Source organism: Ailuropoda melanoleuca, chromosome 6 (assembly GCF_002007445.2).
Source record: "Ailuropoda melanoleuca isolate Jingjing chromosome 6, ASM200744v2, whole genome shotgun sequence".
Classification (NCBI taxonomy): Eukaryota; Metazoa; Chordata; class Mammalia; order Carnivora; family Ursidae; genus Ailuropoda; species Ailuropoda melanoleuca.
In genome coordinates this window covers 96,378,394-96,397,953 of record NC_048223.1, presented here as the reverse complement: position 1 = coordinate 96,397,953, position 19,560 = coordinate 96,378,394, and the positions used below count along the sequence as shown (strand labels likewise).

The 19,560-nt window shown below is 50.0% G+C and overlaps 1 protein-coding gene across 1 annotated transcript; it reads right to left on the bottom strand.

Moving 5' to 3' along the window:
- Positions 1-480: 480 nt before the first annotated feature.
- Positions 481-18,097, bottom strand: FFAR4 (free fatty acid receptor 4). Its single transcript, XM_002916099.4, has 3 exons — positions 17,489-18,097; positions 9,066-9,194; positions 481-1,124 (listed from the first exon to the last, which is right to left on the bottom strand). Exons 1-3 carry the CDS (start codon positions 18,053-18,055, stop codon positions 735-737), a joined length of 1,086 nt encoding a protein of 361 aa, XP_002916145.1. The 5' UTR covers positions 18,056-18,097; the 3' UTR covers positions 481-734.
- Positions 18,098-19,560: the final 1,463 nt, after the last annotated feature.

Sequence of the window (19,560 nt, the reverse complement as noted above, 5' to 3'; positions counted from 1 at the left end):
ATCTACTGATTTCTGTTTAGTGCTTCTCCCCCCCGAATAGAAGGTACATAAGCTCTATGAGGGTAGGGGCTGTGGCTGTCTGGCCACAGCATGTGCTTAAGAGGGACCTGACAGGTGGATTAGTGGAGGGAATCTCTTGTGTTCTCACTTTCGATGTTTTGAATCATCCTATCTCCTCTCTGATTTCATAACATGGCTTCTCCTAAAGGGGTCCATGGCATTTCTTATAAGAGAAACTAAAGTCGCCTTTAATTATTCCTTGGAAATTCCTCAAGTGTTCTTGACATTAGTGAATGGTATTGAGGCCTTGCATGTCCAGGGCGGGGGTGGGGGTGGGGGGTGGTACCTAGAATGGCTGTGACCCTTCAAGGAGAAATCTGGGTCCTGGATCATTTCCAAGACTCATTCTAGAAACCAGCATGATGTGGCTTTACATGTAAGAGATGTGATTGCTGAACAGTTATAAATAAAAATTTATTAAACTCAATCATATTACAAACTACTGAGAAAAGTTCATATTTAAAAGGGTCCCATAGCAAAACCTTTTGTAAAGGGTAAAATTGCTATACTGAATGATCACCCCTTAATTGACTGGTGCATACGTGTGTACTTGCATAGGTTACATTTTCTTAAAGCAGGCTACACTGATGTGATAGTCCTGGAAATTAACTCCCCTTGAAAACATATCATGGCCTTCCAGAGGGTGATAAACTCTGCCTACAGAGAAAATTTAATTAGTTGGAAATAATAGACAGATCATTTCTTCTGACAGACGTATCTGTAAACATGGCTCCCTTTTCCGGGAAGAAGAAGCAGTGAAAAATTCTCCTCCATTCATTCCTAAACAGTGACATGTTATAGAGAATGGGGTTCAGGGCTGAGTTGGCAAACGTGAAGGCCACCACCCAGAAGAAGAGGGATGGCCAGATGACCAGGTCTTGCTTGAAGTTCTGGATCAAGATGAGGAGGATGGTGATGATGATGGGGCTCCACATAATGAAGAAGGAGATCATGAGCAGAAAGAGGGTCCGGAAGAGCCGGAAGTCCTGCTGGGACACGCGGATATGGTGGTTCTCCGAGTAGGCCAGGTTCACTGTGAGCCTCTTCCTTGACGCCTTTGTGATCTGCGGGAACACAAAGCAGAGCCAGAGCCACAGTTCACGGCAGGATGGCAGGGGTTCTGACTTAGGAGGGGCAAAGCTTCCAGCATTGGAATCTGCCATCCCTGCTGCCCTGGGACAATTCGGCTTTGGAACTTGGTGTGCAGAGCACCTGTCTCAGTGGCCTGACAGCTGCCTGCACTTAGAATGCTCTGTGGAAATGGGGCACCTGGCTGACCCCCTGGAAATAAGGCAGAAAATCGTCCGAAGTGTAACACAGTTGATGCAGAAGTGAAAAGGCTGCACTGGATGGTCTAGAAGAGAAATCTGTGAGCAGATGCCCGTGGCGAGGGTCCACGTTCATATGGCGGAATGTTTCGGCACTCCCAAGGATGCGGCATTAGGAGGTGGGGTCTTTGGGAGGAGATCAGGTTATGGGGACCAAGCCCTCATGAACAGTGCCGTTCGGGAAGCTCCCTTGGCCCTCCCACCACAGGAAGACAGCGAGAAGTGGGCAGTCTGCAGCCTGGAGCTGGGCACCCTCACCTTCAACTTCCAGCCTCCACAACTGTGACAAAGACCCTTCTGTCGTTTAGAAGCCACCCAGTCTGTGGCATTTTGTGATGGCAGCACAAACCGACTAAGCCACACATCTTCCCAAGTATTTCTTTTTTTGAAAGACGTAAGTAGCTAATTGTATAAAAGCGGCATGTGTTCAAGGTATAAACTCAACCAGTGTGATACGGAAGCAGATCAAATTCAGGATACAAGGCCTGTGGCCTCCTGTGCCCTCCATTTCCACTCCCAGGAAGAGAGCGGGGACCAGGGCCCTGTATGTCCTTGTGGGAATGCTCTGCTATCACACGCGTGCCCGGCCGTGGGAACACAGAGTTCTGCATGTTGGCTCTGCACACACATGGGACCACACCACGCACCCCATGCTCCCCCCTTCTTTGTCTTCACTTAGCAGTGGATACCAGTGCTCGCTGCACGCCAGCCCAGACAGAAGGCACCTCGTTCTTGTCATCTTGTCCGTGGTGGCAGAGGCTCCACAGTAGGGCTGTCCCGGAATTTATCCAGGGCCCTACTGATGGGAATTTTATTTATTTCACCTTTTTTAAGGGGAGGGGTACTGGGTGAAATGGCAGCACACACACTCGTCTGTTTCCCCTCCCCTCCAGGTTCTTGGGTGGCAGAGGGAGCAGTGGGAGATGGCACAAGGGTGTGGCCAGTCTGGGCAGAAAGGGAGCACTGAACCCCCACACTTGGTTCCTTTCCTTTACAGGAGCAATTGAAACGGATCCTAGTCTTGCCACAGGCCCCTGAGGTGGGGGCAATGGAAGGCGGCGGAGACTGGAGCTGCTCAATTGCTAGGACCGGGGCTGCCAGGACTCAGCCTGAAAACGAAGCTGGTCTGGGAAGGGCCCACGATGCCTGGGGTGTGGGCCGTTTGGGAATGATCCCCCAATCAGTGGGCTCTGTTGGCACCACTACCAGCTACATGAAGATCAGACACCATGACCAACAGAGGGGACAGTCCCCTCACAGGGTGGGCACCTAAGGGACGGTTCCAATAGCAGCCTCATTGTTTGTGCTGTCCACACTGCCCTGCAAAGGGGTCTAGGGTCCCTCATTCAGTGTCTTACACATATTTTTTGAGTGATGTTGATGTAAATTCCTATTTATTGAGCACGTGCCAGGCCCTGTACATATCACTTGACTTTTCTCTTTACATTCTCCCAACAATTCTGTGACAGAGCTATTTGATGATCTCCACTTTACAGATGAGAAAACTGAAGCTCAGAGGGGTTGAGGAAGTTGCCCAACAGTGCCCAGCTAAGCAGTCACGAAGCTGGGCTTCAAACCCGGGCAGTCTGACTCCAGTCCACGCTTTTAATCTTAAACTAGTTCCTTCCTACCCTCTATTATTTCCACCAATGGAAATCCTTCTGCCTGACCTATGACTCCAAGCTCTAATGCCAGCAACACCGAGAAGGTTTCTTGGTTCTTCTCCCACGTGGCACCCCGCAGCACTTTGTTTCGGTACTCATGTGGCCCTTGCCACGTGGCCGGCCATGTGGTCAATGCTGATGCGTCATGGCTACCTCTGACCGCCAGCAGACTGCAGGCTCCCTGGGGGCTGGGCAGCCCTGTGGCTTCTGCGGCCCGGGGCTCTAGCAAGTGCCTGACAGTGACTGTGAGCAGACAGAGAAATGGGCTGACTCATGGTCCGAGTGGATAAGTGGCTGGGTCTGTTTTTAGCACTGACTGATGCTGCCATTTCCTCTGCCCATGATTCCCATGACTTTCAGGGAGTGAGAAGAAAATGGGCTCATTATAATCCAGTGTGGCTCCTTGCTGCTCCCCTCCCCACGTTAGATGACGAGACTAGTTAATTTTACCCAGGCTTTAAAATGTCTCTGTCATGGTGCAGAATGCTTCATGTGTTTTAGGAGAAATTCAATGCTCGACTAACTTGAGGGTTAACTTTAATCCTTTAAACAGGCCTATGGGGTAGGTTCTGTCATTGCCCCGTTTTGGGGACAAGAGATGGAGGCTCTGAGAGGTGAGGTAACATGCTCAGGGCTCATGGTCCAGGGTGGGGGGAAGCACATCTCAGGGGCAGGTGTCTGAGCTCTTCACAGTGGGGCTACGGGGAGAGAGGATGAAGCTCCCAGGAGTGTGGTCCATGGCCCCCATGTCAGAGTCACCAGGCGAGTGCCTGGGCCCACCGTCAGATATGCGCTTTTGTGGCTCTGAGCGGGCCCAGAAAACTGTACTTCCCACAGACTCCCAGGTGGTCCTTGCTGACTCTATGGGGACTACTAATTCAGGACAACAGATTTGGGATTTTCTCCCAGTTCTTTGAAAAGAGTCACTTTGTAAGCTGTCCTTTTGAGAGGCATGGACTTCACACCCGTGTGAGTGTCTGAAGGCCCTGGGGAAACATCTCTCCACCTCACACCCTTGCCACTCCGTGCCTCCACACCGTGGTTGCCAACGGGTGGGCGCAGGGAGAGGTGGATCCCCACTGACACAGCTCGGGCCAAAGGGGCTGGCTCTCCCTTGGGGGCTGCTTGGTCCATCAGCAACCTCCAGAGGGCCCACCTCCCACTCCATCGCCAGCCAGCAGGCCCCGAAGCTGGGGAATGAGGGCCAGATGTGGAGAGGGGGCTGCGCGTTCACTACCTAACACGTTCATGTTTAGCTGAAACGGAGTTCGTTTCTCAGGTGCGCGCTGAGATAGGGGAGGGTTTTCCAACTTCAAACTAGACCCTCACTCTCTCATCGGCAAACATTTACTGAGCCCCTACCATGTGCCACGTACTCTGACAGGTGCTGGATAGTCAGCAAGAAAGAAGGGAGCCCTGCCCACCTGCTTTCCATTCTAGCATGTACATGGAGAACAAGGAGGGGAGCCAGAAATCTACAAGCTGGCACGGGGTAGAAGCTTCTTGCTGTGGCAGTGGTTGCTGGGTGACGATGGAAACCAAGCCCTGACAGCTAGCAGGGACAGCCTCATTGAAGGCACTCGGGAGTGACTGGGAGACGATTACCCTGGGAAAGTATTGATCGGAAATCTCCACTGACGATGTATAGCATGCTGGAGTCATGAGGAAAGAGGAAGGAGGGAAGGCAGAACAGTGAATAAGGCCCCTGCCCTGAGCTCGTGGAGCAGCTCTGGAAGCAAAGAGCCCAGCTGAGGCCTGCTCTCCGTCCTTGCGTCGGGCAGAACCGGCACCCGGGGCAGGGACGTTAGAGCAGTGTTCCCCAAAAGAGATCCACGGAACACCAGTACAGAGAGATGCTCTGTGGGAGAAAAGGGGGTCTGTGGTCAGACCTAGCAGTGCTGCCTCCTCTGTTCCTGAGTTGGAGACCCTCAAAGGACATTAGCGTAACGAAGCCTCTCAGAAGCCCTGCAGTGAAGAAACCCACTTGACATGGATTAATCAGCATTTCCCAAACTCATGTGATCATGGACCCCTTTCTAACATCTAACAGCTCGTGGAGTTCTAGAGAGTGCTTTAGGGGAGAATCTGCTTTAGGGGAATCCAAGATCAAGGTGATTTTAAAGAGGCACTTCTCAGGCCCATACATGGAAACTGAGTCAGAGACAGTACTGACAGGTGAAAGAAGGGGAAGGGGTGGCAGGTGGAGTTATGTGTCTTATGGCTTCAGAGGAGTTGCTGGTTGTGTCTCTATGAAAATAGCTGATTAACACTGACGTTCAATTCATTTTAAAGAGTTATTCTCTTGACAGAAGAATTCCGCTGAAAAGCTGATCCAGTGTCTCTGAGTTATGAGTACCTTCAGCGGGAGAGAGACGCAAGCTATGAGGGTCCATGCAGACACTCCATCCACCTGGCAGCTTGCCTGCTTCCAAGTTACCCGCCTGGCAAACCCACGGGTCCAAAGTGAGGACAAACATCACCGTCCTCCCAGGAAATGAGCGGTAGTTAGTTTGGCTCGTGGGGTGGAAAGTAATTTTTTAAAAGTCTTATATTGTCGTTAGCATGATTTTCAAAATCACAATGTTAGATTTCTTTCCAATTAAAGTCTAGCAGCCTGTTCGAAATATTATATCTACACTCTCATTTTAGTGCATCAAACAATCCATTGAGGTCTACCTAGCTCCAGACAAAACTGAGGCCCACAGTAGTTAAATGACTTGCCTAAGGTCACACAGTAATAAAGCTTGGACTGAAATCTGGGTCTTAGGCCTTTTCGTTCAGTGATTTTCCTGCTATCCAAAAGGAGAAGGTATTTATTGTAGGCCCTTTCAATGTGACCCAAAGTTTGCGTCTTACTCATTTAGTGAGTGTTTGCAACGCATAAGCCAGGCTCTGTGCTGGGCATGGAGCTACAGCAGGAAACAAAACCAAGCCTCAGCCCTCATGGACCTTGCGTTCTAGTGAGCAAAACAGATGCTTTACAAACAAGTATGCAAAAACGGAATATGACAGGGGTTGTAAAAGCACTGAAGAGAAATAAATCAGGGCAATAAGGGACTAGAGAATGATGAGAAGGGTCTCTGGGGAAGAGCCTTTTGAGCAGAGACCTTATGGAGTGGGGGAGTGGCCCACACAGAAATTGGGGGACTAGAGATCCAGGAGAGGAAATCACAGGTGTAAAGGCCCTGAGGCAGCCGTGTCTTGGCATGTGTGAGGAACAGTCCCACAGCCAATGTGGATACAAGAGAGGGGAAGAAATGAGGTGAGAGGGCCGCCAGATCACATGGGGTCTTAAGGTGAAGGCTTTGAGTTTTTGCCCGATGTGTGAAGGAAGCAATGGGATCTAAATGATGTCTTTAGTCACCCCTCAGAGCACCGTTTCATAACTGTGAGTCATGATACATATTCTGTTTCATCCAGGAGCTGTCCTGGGGTCTGTGAGGGGAAGAACTGAAGGCTGGCCATGGGTCTGGAAAGTGACAACCTGCAATTTAGAGGCAGACGGATATAAGGACACCTCCCCCAACTCCATCAGGGCCCTCGGGCCCTGGCCTGAGAAAAAGATGGAAGAGGGCGGGATAAGTCAATCCTCCCTCAGAAGGTGACTGAGATGTCTGAGGTGAAGTTCAAAGGGGTGGACCCGAGCCCTTGTTACCTCTTGGGGACTCGGGAGTGCAACCACCCAGGGAGGAGGCCCGCTCCAGCCAGCCAGCTCTGCTCTAGCGTCCGTTCCTTGTTCTTGCCTTGCTCCAAATCTGGGCCCTGCAGCTTATTCAAAATCCCAATGGTACATTTCCCCAGCATGCTCTGAGAGAAGGGTCAGAGGGCCAGCCTTGCCTAACACACAACAGAACTAGTTTACTCGTCCCCTGCTACCTGACCTGTCCCCCAACAATCCTACACTGACCGAGCCATCGCCATTTTGCAGATGAGGGAGCTGAGGTTCAGAGAAAGTAAATATCTTGCCAAAGGCCAAACAGCAAGGACTCAAAAACCAGGTTATTAAAAGACCCCTTTCTTGTCTCCGTGTCTGCCTTTCACAGCCCTTTGTTCTTCTCTCTCCTTCCCCTCATTCACTTCCGACATCTGCGCAGCACTTGACAGTTTGCCAGGTGTTTTCACGGTGAGTCCCAGCGCCACACTATCCGGGGGACCAGCGGTTCACCGCATTGAGCAGCAGTGCCGTTGTCTGTCTCTCCCTCCCTTTCCCAGGATTAAAGCTCCTTCTGGATCAAGAATGCGACCTGCTCACTCTTGACCAATCTCCACTCCCCACCAACACGTTGCATAGAGCAGATCCTTAATAAACGTCTGAGGAATTAAAGTGTGAGGACTCTGCCTGAGTGTGAGTCCTGATCTGGCTGCTTGTGTGCTCTGTGATCTTGGGCAAGTGACTTAGCCTCTCTGTGCATTGGTTTCCTCATCTGTCATTCTTGATAGGATTAAATGAATTCGTTCCTGACACATTGTCAATACTACATAAATATTTGTTAAATATTTTTTTAAAGAATTCATTCTAAGTTTATCTTCCTTTTCCCCTTACTCTTTTTCTTTTAGGGTCATAACAGCTAATTCTGACGTAGCATTTACACATGTCAGGCCCCCACTACAAACACGTTACAGACCTTAACTCCAGGCCTGAATTGGCTTCATACCCTTGAACAAGCCCCAGCCTGGGTGTTACTTAAGTGGGTCACAAGTCAACTGGTGGGGAAGAGTCTAGAGAAGAGCATGACTGGCCACCTCCCACAGGACCCAGGGTTAGCAGACCCGGATGGAGGTTGGCTTGGTTTTCGGTTCTGAGCATCTAAGAAGTTTACAGATCCTCAGTTACAAAGACAGGGCCATAAAAGTGGCCAGATAGCAAGCAGGACCTACAGGGCCCCACTTCAATAAGTTCGTTTGCCAGATGACCTCTAATATGCAATCAAAACCAAGATTCAATAACTGTAAACCTTCAAAAAAACCCAAGGTTTTGCAGTAACCCTTCTGAGATGAGCACGAACAAACGCCATTTGCCCGAGCCCTCGTGAACGGGCTGCGTCAAGAGGCAGGAGCCAGGCCCACGGGGCCCTTTCCGGGTCCCTGCACATACTCACTTCGAAGGTGGACATCACTTCCTGGCTCAGCGCACTTTTGAAAAGCATCTTCTCGGGAGTGTGGGGTAGCAATGGGAAGGTCACGGGAGGGGGCTTCTGGTAATGTTCTGTGTCTCGTTTTGTTTCTGGGAGAAGCTTCTAGGAGTGTGGTCAGTTTGTGAGCTGTGCCTGTATGCTGCGTATGCTTTTCTGGATATAGATTATACTTCAATAAAAAGTTTTTAGAAGTGTACATTCTCCATCACTATTATTGCTGTTTGTAATGGGGTAACAATGGACTCAACCCAGAAGCCCATAAAATAAATTATGTCATATTCGTATGACAGAAGAGCATCAAGCCATTAAAAATAAAGAGACAGAGATATAAAAACAAATATAGAAAGATATTGCAATCTAGTGTTAAGCCAAAAAAGAAAACTACAAATAGTGTTATCTCAACTCTGAAACAAACAAAAAAACATTGGGTTGAACCATGATATATGGTTGATATTTGACCATTTTATACAGTCAAATATGTGTTATATATATACATGTATACACACAGCATTAAAGTTATGTATGTAGGTAAATTTATAAGAAAAATAACCTGAAAAATTTACTTTGAACTGTTAACAATGGGAGTAGATGTTTGGTTTCTGTTTTATACATTTCTACATGTCTTTAATTTTTTATAATGAGCTTTGTATTACTTTAGTGATCAGCGAAATAATAAAACTAATAACAGTCATAAAGATATAACTTCTTTTTTTTAATACCAAACTCTTCCCCTCAGTGTTGCAGAGGGGTGGGCCTGGGCAGGGAGCCAGGATTGGGCTGGCGTGAACTCTAATGTAACTTCCGACCTGGAAGGCTGATTCCATCCGACACATCCCAGCCCAAGTAGAGTTCAGCTGTGGTGCTCAAAGCACACATACCTGCAAGATTTTGGAGTAGCTGGTCACAATGAGCAATCCTGGCACCAAGAAGTTCAAAGTAGCGAACAACACATCCCAGGAGATTTCTCCGGCAATGTTGGGCCAAACCAGTGAGCAAATCAGAATTTCCTAGTTACAAAAAGGAAGAGAACATCATTTCCATGGTGGCTTCTTATTTGCCTTTAGCACAGTCCCAGTAGGAGGGTATCCAACACTGTTACACTGGGGTGTGACCACGATGCAACTAGGAAGACATGAACGCCCCACATCCCTTCCCCTGCCCGCGCAAACACCTGCGAGCCATTTCTCTCTGACCCGCAGAATAACCACAGCTAGTATGCCCATTCTCCAGGAGACACAATGGGGTCTCAGGGTCACACGCTGGTAACAGCTGCGGTTGGCTCCCGGGCATGACTCCAGGCCCAGTGCTCTTTCCACTTCCCTGGACAGAGCTGCCAAGAGCCCTTGAGCCTTCTCTGCCAAGTCCTTCATTTTACAGGTGACAAGCCCAGCCCTAAAAGGTTACACAGATTGGAAGTGACACACTGCACACAGACATGTAAACACAGGGGCGAGGCTGCAGTGCAGTCGTTCTGGGGCCGCTGAAGGCACCAGAAACTGCGTTAAGGCACTGACGGTTCATTTAGGGACCGTGCAAACGTCTAAAACGCGTCAAGCTGCATCGAAGAAAGCCGCGGCTTACTCCAAGACAATACTGGGGCCCAGACTTGGAAGCTCTATCCTCACGTGTCTCTCCCGCAGAGGGACACGCGACAGCCCCACACAATTCTCCAGCTTTCAAGATGGAAAACCACTGGCATGGGGCGGAAAGGCCTGGCTTGCGACCTTGCTGCTGTCAGTATGTTGTGCTGATTTCGAGTGTTTGACACTAATTACCAACCTCGAAGCATGTGGGGACCTTATCATATAGTTACTAGGAGCTGCGGCAACAATTTCCTCCAAAGAATAAATAGGTCAATGAAAAGAGATCTGTCTGTCTGTCTCTCCTCCCAAACACAAAGTTCCCGTGCCTGCTTGACTCTAGTAGCAAAACTACTTAGAAATCAAGCTGCCCTAAACACTTCTGAACACACGGAACAGACTCTCAAGAGCACATTCTGTGTAAAAAAGAGCACATTATTGACTTTTGGTGGACAAGGCATCTGAACCAATTGTAGTGGTATGATTTATAGCATCATTCATTCATTCAGCCAGTATTTGTGGAATGCTACGCTAAGCAGGGGCAAAGAACTTTTATCACGTATGTCATAATGGGATGCTCAAATTCAAAATGCAAACAAGTAGGCACTTCTTTTCCTGTTCAGTATTAACAGGAAATAGTAAATCTGATATTCACTGAGCATTTATTCTATACCAGGGAGCACTTTACATACATTATCTCATTGAACATTCACAACGACCATATTGAAATACATATTATTATTTTTCCCATGACACAGCGGAGACAATCAAGGCTTAGAAACATCTTCCTAAAGCAATAGTCTAAGACACTAGACGTGTAGCTCTTTTCAATCATATCATATCTTCCCCAGAGAGCTAAGTGGTTATGAAGGAAATCTGGGGACCTACCAAGAAAACTCTTAAGGCAGGTCAAGCAGGGAAGAATGCTTCAATCATATTTGTACCTTGAAGGGGGGTGAGAATGTTGCTTCCTTTTCCTGTCTAGTTTAGATGCCTCACACATGCACTAATAATTCCAAAAACTTGTTCCTCCATCCTCATCCCTCCATACCTGAGGGGACAAAGTGCATTAGATCTTTCTACATTGTGGTGATTGGAAAGAAATGTGTGTCTCTCAGGATCTTCTGAGGATTGGAAGTGTGGTGATTATTTTGAGATGATCTCTGCCCACCATGCCCTCAGTCTACTACACCGGGGGGCAACATGGACCAGCAAATATGCTGGAGCAATGATCAGAAGAGATGATTCCAGTCCTGAAGGTGCCTGGGTCTCTGTTTCCTATACTTAAGATAGGAAAATGTACAGGGAGGGCACAAAAACAGATCCCAGAACCGTTTCTTAAAAACCCCAAAGGCCTCCACCTCTTTCCAGAAGCCTTCTCCAGAATGTCTGCCAAAATCTCTCCAGGCTTAACACGATTTTGTAGAAGAAGGTATGATAGAGCCAGGTGTTCTCCCTACAATAGGAGCAAAGAAGTAGATCCCTAAACACTCCGCCTCAGGTATTAGCCCCATGCTGCTGAAGAAAATGTGTAGTGTGAATGGACAGATACACACCTGTGCACCCCCCCACACACATACGTGTAGACAAAAGATTGGAAGGATACATTCCAGAAAATTAAGTGTCTGCTTCTAGGTGGGACTCAAGTTCTTTTTGTTCTTTTGGCTTATCTGAATTTTCTAGAATATGCCTATATTATTTTATAAGAGAAAAAAGTGGCGATAAAAGTCAATTTTTAAAAGAAATGAGGATCAAACATGAAATATGGATTACCATGCTCGTTTAGCAAGCCTAACCAGCTATTTTTTTTTCAACAAAAACAATGAACTCATCCAGGAAGTTCCCCCGATTTCATGACTCTGATGAAGACGCTCCTTTACCTTTGGATTTGTGACACTCGGGCCAGGCCGGAGTGTGATAAGGAAGTAAGATAAGAACTTTGCACAGCAACCCCGTGCACGGCCGACGAGACAGTGCGGCTGGCCCGTGTGGACTGACTGATGGATTTATATGCTCTTTAGAAAGCTTTATATGGTAACCCTGGTGACGTGCAGTGTTTATTCTCATTAAAAATTTTAACTACAGGCACCAGGCCCACAGTCAAAGGGCTGGCCTGCTATTATAATTGTGTTTTTGTGGGAAAATCCTTCTGACTTAGTTATTTTGATTCTAGGTGTTCTCTTCTGAGCTGTGACTTAGGAGGGAGCATGGCAGGAGTCGGCTCTGGAAGGTGGAGACTTGAGTCTTATAATAGTCCCTATACTTTTTCTGCACATTTGAAATGTTTCCTGCTTTTAAAAAGGAAATTGAACACCCAAAGGTCTAGGTCTGCTTTGTTACTGAGCTGCAAAAGCAGAGCTGGCCAAGCCAGCGACTGTTCTTTCATTGCTTTGTTCAACCACTCACTGGCTTGAGCCTTGGTGGCTGCACCACCGTGAGGATGGGCAAGGCGAGGCCCCTGCCCTCAAGAGGGCTCTGATGTGCTCAGGGAGAGAGAGACGCGCTAAGAACTTCAACACAGGGCAGCAAGCCGCAGTGCCCAGAGCTACCAGGGACAGGCGAGCACAGTCCCAGAGGACAGCAGCATCCCGGAGGGGTTGCATCTGCTGTGCTTGGAGGGATGGGGCTTCAGTCAGGAGAATGGGGATGCTGGAGCTCAGTGTCAGGACCAGGATGGATGAAGGCAGGAGGCCACATACAAGGGTGTTAAGTGTGGCTAAGTGTGACTTGTATCCCCATCCCCACCGCTACCTCTCCTGGGCAATTTCATCCATTTCCGTGGCTTCTTTTCCAAGACATGCTGCTTTTTCCAGCCCTGTCTTCTCCTGAACCCCAGACTGACCCCTGTGCCCCGAGGACATCTCCGAAGGATGTCTCACAAGCATGTCAAGCTCCGATGTCCCACCCCAGAAGTCTCCACCTCCTGCCATCACTGACTCAGGATATGGAGTCACCATTCCCTATGCTTCCAGCAACCTGAGTATGGGCTTTCTGCCGTCTCCTTCTTCCTTCCCCACTCAGAGGGAACCTTTAAGTTCTGCCCTAATAGCTATCCAGCACACACACATTCTCATTCTTTCTGGCGCACCCCTCCCAGGCCAGGCCATCTCTCACCTCATAAGTCCAAACTCCCTCAAGGGGCATACCTGGCCCTTCTCCAGCTGGCCCCCACCACCCCTTCAAGTACCATGTCTGGCCAACCCCTGCGCTATTTCTTCTGCCTGTAATGTCCCTCCAGTTCCCCACATCCGTATCTGGCCAACTGCCTTTCATCTTCACCCTCAGCTGAGTTCTCACCCATTCTCTTCTAAGAAGACTCCCCTGTGGATGGGGACATCTCTTTGTAGGCACTGCTCCCACACGGACCCCGCTCCACCCTGGCTGACTTATTTGAAACGCCACCTGATTCCAGCTGTTTCCTGTCGGCTTCTCTAATGATGCTTCTCGGAGTAGCCCTGAGGATCCCTTTGTAAATCATTCTCCCTGTTCTGCCTATTCAAGCAAAATGGAAGACTTCGAGATCACTTAAAGGAAGTGGGAATCCTGGTGGATATCCCCTTGTCCTCCAACATCCCAACAGAAAAAAAAGAACATATCAAGGCAAGAGATGAACTTTCTTACATCTTAAAGCTATCCTCTAAGAGTAACAAAGCAGGCGAACTGCGTTTGTCTCCTCAGCCGACTCACACTCAGCAGAGAAACGACGGCACTCCGGCCTGGTATTAAACCGGGGCAGGCAGAGCAGGAAGACGGAGGGCTCCCAAGGAAGTGCGAAGTCGCGGGAAAAGGCACGGGGAGAAACACAGAGCTAAATTCTGGTTCCATCCCTGCTCCATGACTTTAGGCATTTCCCTCTTTGGAAAATGAACATACGAATACCTATTTGGAGGGTTTCTGTGAGAAACAAACCGGGCCAGGGTCTGAGACCATCTGCCTTGTCGATACGGGAGCCTCCTTGAACAGGACCCCGTCTTGGTCATGTGACTCATGGTGAGGGCAGCGGGGAGGGGTGCTCGGTAAATGTTTGTGCAATGGATAGGCAGCACATTCTGGCCGGGGTGGACAGTCCCCCCAAGCTGCCGATGAGGGTCAGCGCCCGGCCAGAGCCACAGCACACACAGGCAGGAATCCTGTTGGAACAGGCTGAGTTGACCTGGCTGAGATGTCTCTGTTGCTAGAATGTGCCCACCCTCTTAAAATGGCCACCTATTATTTTATGGCAATCAGAATTACACTATTTAAAGAATGTCTAAAATATTTATAACCAAAGATAAGGAAACTAATAATAGCTGGCAATTCCTGTGTGCTTAACTGTGTACGTGCCAGGTGTTGGCCCGCTCACTGAACGCTAGTCCCCATGGCAATCCTATAAGGCTCTCCTGTCATCATGCCCAGTCTGCAAATGAGGAAAGGAAGGCAGAGAGGTGGGGACCGCTCACCCCTGTCACACAGCTCCTAAAGGGCAGAGATGGGACACAGACTCAGAACACTGGACTCCAAAGCCCACACTCCGAATACCAAATTATCTAGCATTTTTAGCATGTCTATCATTTCATCCTCCCTGCAGGGAAGTTTGAAGGAGGCTGGTCACCCTGGACTGCGGGGCACCCACTGCCCAAACGGACAAAGGTACTTGTGTTCCTGTGTTGGGGAGCTGGGGAGCACTAGATTGTCAGAAAGCTCTGAGAGGCACTGTTTCCCTGGCCAGAGCTCCTCAAGAGGACGCGGCCAGCGTGTGCTTGGGGTTAGTGAGTTCCCTCAGCTGGTGGTTTGGGTAGGAAAGTGTCCCCCGTCCAAAAGCTCCATATTCAGTGTCCAAGTAGGAAGGGGCGGGCAGAATCTACAGACAGGAAGCTGGGAATAGAGGATTAAGAAAACAAGCTTTTGCTAATTTTAAATGTGAGACTCTGTTCAGTCTAGCCCAGATCCTTCCCTGTCTCTCTTTTTTTTAATGGCCACACTCTTTTTTCGCCCCTGTTCCTCATTGTTTTCAGCTTACGTCTTCCACCCCTGAGCCTCAGTTTGCACACCTATAAAATTAGTTGTTTCCTACATGCTCAGGTCACAGCCCTTGAGGAACAGGGCAGTTTTTCTGTTCCATGGCTTATGGACAGGTGCATGCAATGGGGAAAGGACCATCTGGTTTTCTCCTGACAAGCTCCCTTGCCCCACCTCTACTAATTTCAGGGAGGAGGGCTCCTGTGGCCAATTCAGCTAGCCCTCAATCTTCCAAGGTGCTTCTGATGTGCTCTCCCAGTGGCTTTGCCCAATCCCTCCCCAAAGGCTCTATGATCAAGGAGGTGTTTCCGTGTTAATACAAGAGGGGTCTGCATGCCCGCCTCAAGGGAGACGGAGGGAAAGCCACCACAACATAAGCCTCCATGGAAGCACCTCTCAGTTCAGCTCTGGTCATCCTGGAAGTGCTGCTGGGGGCTCCAACCACACAGACACCCCACCAGAGGTAAGATACAGAGTGACAAGACAGGGACACTCCCCCATCAGAGCGAGGGCCTTCTCACTCAACCAACCACGTGTGTCCACGTAGGCAAGCAGTTTTAGTCTGGGAAGGGACAAGAGCCCTTTTCAGTGTCATTTGCCAGTTAAGTTTAAGTGTTCCTAAAACAGTTGTAAAAGGGAGGGGCACAAGGTACATGTCTGGGAACATAAGATACCCTGAAGATCTATTCTATTTGATCTTTAATTTCCCGAGTGTCATTTTTTTCTGGAAGAAAAAAAAATGGGGAAAAGTCCCTCAAGGTCTATGAAAAATACAGATACACTATTTATCTTGAGAGAATAACTTAATCAAAAGACTGTTAGCAAAACCTAGCCTCCAGCTGATCCAATGGGTCTGGGGTGAGGCCTGGTCTTTCACTTATTTTAGAAGCATGTAAGTGACCCACTTTGATTCTCAAGTACATCTGGGCTGAGGAGGACAGGACTGCCCACTAGGTTAGGGTCCTTGGTCTGCTACGCAGATGGCACCCCACCAGCTCAGCTGAGCCCAGCCATCCTGGCCCCCACTTGAGGGGGCATGGCCACAGGCTTCCATGTCCTTTGATCAAGTGCCACAGGTCTGACATGGTTCCTGCCTATTAGTCATTCAAGGCCTTAAAACAAAACAAAACAATCAAACAAAAACCCCACAACGTATTCCACGCAAAAAATAAACTATTAGGAAAGAGACTTTTAGGTCTGATTTTTGTTAAAAAGAAAAAAAAAGAGAGCGAGCAAAAGATACTTCTTGCACGGGATGCAGACTTCTCAAGCGCCATTAAAAGGCCTGTGTGAGAGACCAATCTGGGGAGACCCCCAGGGAAGCCCACATCTGTGTCTATGCTCCAGAGCACATACCCAGGAGGGCATCCTCTGCTCAGTCTCTGTGCACTTCCGTAGCAGGAAGCCTTCCCCCAGGTCACATCTCATTCCTGTGCCTGCCTACCTTCTCACTCCCTTCTGATCACTGAGCAGGCCTCCCTTTGGGACTGTGGCTTGTGACGGTTTTGATAAGGCCAGAAAATCAGTGAGTTGTAAAGAAAGGGAGGGGGTGGGAAAACCAGCTTAGGGCTGACCCTTGGAGAGGTTGAGCCCAGAGCAGGACTCCTGCTTTCCTTTGTAGAGGGCGCACAGACTCCCGTTCTTTCTCTGTCGCTCCCCACGAGGCACAGAAAACCTGGCACACTGGGATGATACCCAGAACCACCGGCCACTGTCCTCCACCAGGCCGGCCCCCAGGTGCCCAGACCTAACTGAATCTCAGCGCACAAACTCTGCGAGAGCGCGGTGGGACAGCGACAGGAACAGATGTGGACCGCGATTCTGCACCGTGATTCTGGACGGCCCAACTGGAATGGACCCGAGCCAACGTCATGAATTATCCGCAGAACCCCCCCTTTTTTTTTAGGTCATGCACCCCCGCAAAGAACCCAATGGCAACCCTGAACACACTGCTCATAATAAAGCTCATCTGCCAGCCTCCGGAATCTGCCGAACATTCCAGCGCCCAGGATATCCTGAAGCCACCCATCATCAAGGCTCCCCGTGCGAGATCCTGTGGTCTAGTCTAAGCCTTCCCTCTTGCAGTTTGAAAAACTGAGGCCCCGGGAGAGGATCACGACACCCCTAGTGGCAGCATTGGGTCTGGGGTCCCTGGGTCTCCGATGCCCTTTCTCCCTGACTCTACGGGCAGGTTCTCAAAGCAGGACCCTTCCCCAGCCCGCTCTGAAAATACTGAGCACGATCTCAGCTCGGCCTCGCACTGAGGATGAGATGCCCTGAGCAAGTCATTCCTCTGTGTGCCTCGCTTCCTCATACGTGAAGCGGCGGTGCTAGTGATAGTGCTGTAGCACCCTGAGAGAAAGCAGATTTCAGTATACACGAATGCGATTAGCCATTCCGGATCTTCGAAGTTCCATCTGGTTGGCTCCTAAACTCCCCGCACATTTCACTACCCTCCATATAAAGAGTGCACTTTGCAGGCATTTGGGGAACTCCATTTACAAGTTTATGGATGGCGTTTACGGGACCTAGTAGCTGCAGTGAAATTTACGAGCTAAAACTTCAGAGCACCGGGCACAGTGTCACAACGATTAAATGCAACAAATCGCCTATTTTTGCTCTATTGTTTTGGATACTCATTATCCCAGGTCACCGTTTCCGTGGGATCCCCGCCTGACAGCCCTCCCCAGACACCTGCCTGGCGCGCACAGCCCGGCACTCACCTGGTCCTGGCCGGAAAGCCGCTGCGGGATGACTCGGAAGAAGACGCAGAGGGGCAGCGCGGCCAGCGCCGAGTAGCCCCAGATGAGCGCCAGCAGCAGGGCCCTCGCCCGCCGCCCCAGGCCCCGCATGCCCCGCTGCAGGCGAACGATGCACACCATGCGCTCCAGGCTGACGGCCGCCAGGGTGAGGATGGTGACGCTGCCGCTCAAGCTCATCACGTAGAAGAGCAGGTGGCAGGCGACCGGGCCCAGCAGCCAGGCCTCCGTCCATCGCACGGCCAGCACGGGCGGGATGGCGCTGGTGAAGAGCAGGTCAGCGCAGAAAAGGTTGAGCACCAGGCAGGCGGTGTTGCCGCGGCGCCGTCGGCGCGCCACCAGCACCAAGGCGCACACGTTGCCCAACAGCGACACCGCAAAGATGAGGCCCAGCACCACCGTCTCCACAGCGGTCAGCACTAGCCGGTGGTCACCTTTGACGTCGGAGAAGAATGGGAAGCGGGTGCGGTTGGCCCGCTCCAGGCTGCGCGGGGACCCAGTGCCCGCCGCCTGCGCGCACTCAGGGGACATGCCCGGCGCCCGGCGGCCCGCAGCCGTCTGCGAGCGCGCTCATCTGGGAGGCGACTGAGCGCCAAGGCGGGGAAAGAGGGAGGGCGGCGGTTGCGACATCTCCCCTCTGGCCCCCTCCCGCCGCAGGAGCGCCGGCGCTGGGCGTTGCGCGCTGAGCCTGGGGCGCGCGGGAACGAGGAAGTGCCAGGCGATGCCGCTGGAAACACCCGGGCTAGGCGGTGGCCAGTGCCCAGGCCTCACGCCCTCTACTCTTGGGGAAGCGCCTGAGGGGCTGGGAAACCCCACCTAGAGAATCCCCTGGAATTCTGCAGGGCTTCTCCAGCTTCTGCCATCCTCCAGGGGCATCCTGTATGTTGCCCCATATCCATCCATTTAAGTAAAATTGATTTAGGAGTGTCCGAGCTGGACTTCAGAGATCATTTTGGAGATCTGTGTTGTTCAGGCTTATCAAAGAAGTCCTATGGGTCTGGGGGTAGATTCCAAAGCACTTTGCAATGGGCCCAGATCTTTCTAGGGGAGAGGGAATATTTTGTTTTATCATTGCTTAGTAACAAGTGACCTTGGCTAGATTATTTTATTTCTCCATTCCCCAGGTTTTTTTCACCTATAAAATGGGACTAAAATACCTCATTGGGTAATTGTGAGGATCTAGAAAGAGATGAACACTTGGCACATAGTAATTGCTCCTGAAATGCCATCAGTTATTAGTTACTATAATTAAAATGTATGTATATTTTGCATTCTGAGCAACCAGCAAGGATGCAAAAATGCTTTCATGTAAAAAGACTGGGGTCCCAAAAATCTTGAATAAGCTTGACACCCCAGAAAGACAGGCACTCCAAGATTTTGAGGCAGACACACAGGCTGTGAATGTATTTCAGACCCTCCAATTTGAGAAGCACTGGGCAATCCAGTCCTTTATAGATAAGGAAACTGAGGCATAGCAAGAAGTGATGTGTCCAAGGTGGCACCTGGTTAGTAATAACAGCCAGGTCCCCTGCTCCATATCTTTCTACCACCCCCACAGTGTCTAGTTTTCTGTTACAGTCAATTAGGCAGTTAGAGAATGAAAAACGTGATTGTGGCCCTAGACCCAGTGACTACTTCCCTGGCCAGCCACGTCCCCCGCCACCCCCCTCCCCTTTGCCATACTCCTAGGCCTCTCCCAGTGGCCCATTCTGTCTGTGTATTTATTCGGGATTTGGCACACCAGCCTGAGGTGCTGTCTGGGCAGGAGATGCAGCCTGCTTATCACTATGTCATGGGTTGACAGTGTGACCTCTGACCTGAGGAGTAGATTGCATGTCCATGGAAGATGTTCAACTGGAAACTTGAGGAAATTCAAGTTGTAAAACAGAACCAGTTTGCTTCCTGACACTGTTGAAAAGGGGTAAGAGACTGAAAGAAAGGAACTCATATGGGATTTGGCAACTGTCTGGGGTCAGAGTATATCCATTCTTTGTGTGAGGGAAAAGAGCTGGGTGTATGGGAGGGAGAGAGAGAGG